The 4,638-nt window shown below is 33.8% G+C and overlaps 1 protein-coding gene across 1 annotated transcript; it reads right to left on the bottom strand.

The window, feature by feature from the left end:
• Positions 1–579: 579 nt before the first annotated feature.
• On the bottom strand, positions 580–4,136 carry LOC149723539 (uncharacterized). The gene is made up of 3 exons (XM_089893569.1): positions 4,000–4,136; positions 3,678–3,898; positions 580–3,537 (listed from the first exon to the last, which is right to left on the bottom strand). The coding sequence occupies exons 1-3, from the start codon at positions 4,117–4,119 to the stop codon at positions 3,474–3,476; spliced, it is 405 nt and encodes a 134-aa protein (XP_089749695.1). The 5' UTR covers positions 4,120–4,136; the 3' UTR covers positions 580–3,473.
• Between the last annotated feature and the right edge of the window lie 502 nt (positions 4,137–4,638).

Below are 4,638 nucleotides of genomic sequence, written 5' to 3'. Positions count from 1 at the left end.
AATCCATTCCGAACAGTCTAAATGTGGAAAATAAGAACAAAAATTACGGTTATTAATTATGAGAAATGTCAATTCACACACCTTTAATAAATGTTGAACATCAGAACAGAGAAATATTGGGTTGTTGATATTTATGGGTTTCCAAGGGGATGTTCTTCTTTCCAGATAACTGCTTAAAGAACTTCCTATTCGTGGCTGTACCATCGGCCACTACAGCATGGACATGAATGTTTCTTTTTTCCAATTCATACAAGATTTTCCAGAATTTTAATGAAATTTGACATGCTGGTGTGCTCTTTGTGAGATACCAGGCAAGCGGTATACTTACCTCTTTTTTAAATTATCGAACATAGAAAACTAAAAAATAATTATATTTAAAATATAATAAAAACTCTATTATAATTAATAAGGAAAATAACACATACCAATAATATGAGTTGCAATTTCATTTGTTTTCCACCCAAAAACAAAGCCAAATATTTCCCCATTTTGATATACTAGATTCTCGCGAACTGAAAAAAATAAATAAATACAAACTGTCAATACCAATCCAGTTTACTAACTTTTCATTTCATCCACTGTGATGTTCACTGGAAGTGATTCATTCTCTTCCATTATTCGATCCAATTCCTCAAGAACCATTTCATTTATTATTTCTAAAGAATAAGAAAAACATTACTATTACAAATATACAAGTTTCTCATACGTTATTAACGGATAGTAACTTATTCGTGAATTCAGTTTACCTGTACTTTGAAATTGTGTTGGAGAAGGTAACAATAACACATCACTGTTACGAATATGAGGATAGGCAGACGGAGACTGCGCATACAATTCAATACAACCAGCGTATCTTGTCAGGGTGATATTTTCTTCCTTTAGGTCCACTTTGGCATTGTTGATCTGTTCTTGAAAAAACAATGCAAAAAAACTACTTGAACAAATGACATGGCATTTATTAGATCTGAAGTATGAATACTTTTTACATATTTGATCTTTTTCTCCATCTCAATAATAGGCACAATGATTTTTGAAACATCCTTGACTTTCAACTCCTTTACAGATGCTGATTTTGTTAAAGACAGCTGAAAAGTATTTATACCAAAAAGTATTTATACCAAGTTAACCAAATTCAAACGACAGAACTATGAATACATACACAGAATATTAATCCATGTGTCCATTTTAAAGTTCACCAAAGGCCATCACCTTCTTTGCTTTATTTTTCAACCCCCAACGTATAATTGTTCCATTTGAAGGTCATTGTTAATTACAATCATAAAAGAAGTTTAATTAAAAAATAAATGCACGATGTTGTGGATGTTGCATAATAACTTGTCAAGTTTGATAAATGCTGTCATTAACTGTCACAGTGCTGTTGAGCATACTGCATTAAATTGGACTAGCATAAATTATTATAATATCTTACTTGATATTGGGAATCAAGTTTTCTTCTTCTTCTTGCTTTTCAATGACAAAGCTGTTCATACGGAAGTAGTAAATCCAATTCACTAAAAAAAGTTTCATTCTGAATATATATATGGTTTTGTGTATAATGAGTTTTTCGGATTATGTGGTTTAACACAGTTCTGTACCATGCCAGCTGCCTGTATGCATAATTACCATTAAATTTAAAGAAATATGTTTGCTCTTGGCATATAGGGAAAAATGAATTATTCTACATTTTCAAAATCTACTTTATGCATTACTGCCTTTCAATGACAAAGCTGTTCATACGGAAGTAATGAAACGAGGGCTAACTTAACTTAGCTTTATTCAAATAGAATCAAAGTATGCTGAAACACAAAACATAGGTTTTACAAATATTAACGACATAACGACGAGTAATATATAGCCTAACAAGTCCTAAACCGAACTAAGAATACTGTGAACTGAAAGGAAGGGAGTCGCTTATAAGGATCGCTGATTACAGACGTCGATTACTAAGGAATGTTAAAGAATTACAGACGCTGATTACGAAGGAATGTTAAAGGAAACGAGGATTAGTATTGAAAAGAATTCGCGGTATTTCGACATAGAAATAGTAAAACAAAACACACATTACAAGTAATAAATCCAATTCACTAAAAAAAAGTTTAATTCTGAATATATATATGGTTTTGTGTATAATGAGTTTTTCAGATTATATGGTTTTCTGGGGAAACACAGTTTTGTACCATGCCTAGCTGCCTGTATGCATAATTACCATTAAATTTAAAGAAATATGTTTGCTCTTGGCATATAGGGAAAATGAATTATTCTACATTCTCCAAATCTACTTTATGCATTACTTGATTCTACTTGCTTGATACTATGTCACCACTATGAATTTAGTGCTTACTGAAATATTCTGCACTAGGATTGTATCTGTTATAAAATAATGCAATGCTAACTTTGATACTTTTCCAGAATCTTTGTCATGTTTTTCTGTAGTTGCTGAATGTTTGCCATACTTTTGCTGGCAGTGGGTGTTTCACTGGAGGGGCTTCCTGGGCTCTTTTTGCGTTATTGCTTTCGGCAAATAATAACAGGGCACTGCTCCAAGGCGCAACTTATTTTTCGACTGTGACTTTATGTCTTCTTGTTTAAAATGTCTTTCGCAAATTGCTGCACTAGATGTAAAGTATTAATTAATTCACTATTGTAGATGTTAGCCTTTTATTAACCTAACCTACTGTCCTAGTGGGAAGTTTAATTTTAACAACTCGGTATTCTCACAACAAACAAATTACAAAACAACGGACGGTCAACAAATATGAATTAAACATAGATAAACTTACAATTCTTTGTGAAGAAATTAAGGTTTTGAAGAACTAAATTGTGAAGAAATTAAGGTTTTGAAGAACTGCATAAGAAATTGATTTGGGAATTCCGCTTTCTTTTGGTAGATGCCCCCCCCATTGGATGACAGCAGGCGTTGAAAACATTTTTCTGCTTCCAGACATACAGACACAACATCTGTCGATGGCTTACAAAGGCCCCCTCTGTCTTTATGGTATGTAAAGGAGCCTGTGCACAGTTCAGTTGTCGTTAAGGCTTGTATGCACTCAGTACATACCATTTCAGCCAATAGAGACTTTGCAACATACCCAGCAATGTAATTGACAGCTTGGTGCTTGTATTGGCAGCTGTACATGATTTGGCGCATCTAAATAGTCATGATCTGATGATGTTGGTTGCCGGTTGGTCAAATCATATTTCCTGGCGATTGAAGCTTGTGTTAAAGGAAGGGATTCTCATTTGTTTCCTTATATTTGTCAAGCGCATCCAAATCTGTGTTGTCTTGAGGGATACAGTTTCCAATATTTTTAATGCCACTTCGCATCAAGTGTCGTTTGTAGGCTGCGATGAACTGCTGTACAGTTGGATTATTGTTACACCTACCAGCTGAACGAATGGCACAGAAAAAGAGTTCCAGGTGATCTTGACTGAATTTGTATGTCATCCACGGTTAGGTGAGCCTCTACTGGGAATTAAAGCTTTTTCATAGCTTCCACAGCAATTTGATTTAGTCCTGGTTCATTTGTTCCGGTATTTCTTTTGAAAAAAAAAAAGAATACTTTATAACATCTAAAACAAGAGCTAAAAAGCAATAAAAAATAATTTAAATATGTGCCTGGAAAACCAATATGTAGTTTTAAACATAAGATGTTAAAGTTTGGTAAACTTGGTTGTACCTGAACTTTTGAAGAGTTCGTGACGATGGAAGCTTTAGCACATCGGTCGTAATCAAATGTTGATAGGCCGAAGGCGAACGAGAATATAAATCTATTGCCCATCTAACAACATCTGGATGATATCGACGACAATATGCAGACTTCCTGGAATTCTGAATTTGTTCACGAAAGAACATCTGCTGCCACTCATTCATATCTCCACTCTCTGAGTAAAGTAGGTCCTACAAAACACTCTCTGAGTAAAGTAGGTCCTACAAAAGTGTTAATATATATTATTTACGATTGTATGTAATAACAAAGTAAAACAATATTTATTATATACCAAGAAGTCTGAGTGCAAGCTGTCATCGATATCAACCAACTCCTCCTCTGACACCTCACGTTTGCGCAATATTCCTTGTTGCATTTGGATTTGTACTGGTATCTTGTACATTGAGAACATTGTTCATCGCCTAAAACTAACATAAAAATAAACTTGATTGTGTAATTTATACAAGTATGTACATGCTACTTGACAGAGTGGAAAACGCGTATGAGTCTTTGCTGAAAGGCAGAGTTTCCAGTTTTGTAGGAGATGAAGCTTTGTGTTCCTAGTTGAGTATTTTTCATCAATACCCTCACAAAGTTTAAACTTCATCACTTCTTCTGTAAAATGAACAGAGGTATAAAGCATAGAGTACACACTAATTCACCAAGCTCAATAATTATTATTTGTTACCCAAAAAATAATTTAATGTAGAAATCCTGATATCGGGCAAGGAAAGATGACACTAATTCACCAAGCTCAATAATTATTATTTGTTACCCAAAAAATAATTTAATGTAGAAATCCTGATATCGGGCAAGGAAAGATGACACTAATTCACCAAGCTCAATAATTATTATTTGTTACCCAAAAAATAATTTAATGTAGAAATCCTGATATCGGGCAAGAAAAGATGACTGGGATCAACACGCCAGC

The sequence above is a fragment of the Ciona robusta genome, unplaced genomic scaffold, assembly GCF_009617815.1.
Source record: "Ciona robusta unplaced genomic scaffold, ASM961781v2 AP042746.1".
Lineage (NCBI taxonomy): Eukaryota > Metazoa > Chordata > Ascidiacea > Phlebobranchia > Cionidae > Ciona > Ciona robusta.
The sequence above is the reverse complement of the archived record's forward strand: the minus strand, read 5'-3'. Positions and strand labels throughout refer to the sequence as shown.

Excerpts from the sequence above, each read along its gene's own strand:
- LOC149723539 (XM_089893569.1), bottom strand. The coding sequence starts at position 4,119 with ATGTTCTCAATGTACAAGATACCAGTACAAATCCAAATGCAACAAGGA. Across the intron at positions 3,899-3,999 it reads GCTTGCACTCAGACTTCTTG|GACCTACTTTACTCAGAGAG; the intron begins GTATATAATAAA and ends AGTGTTTTGTAG. Across the intron at positions 3,538-3,677 it reads CGAACTCTTCAAAAGTTCAG|AAATACCGGAACAAATGAAC; the intron begins GTACAACCAAGT and ends TTTTTTCAAAAG.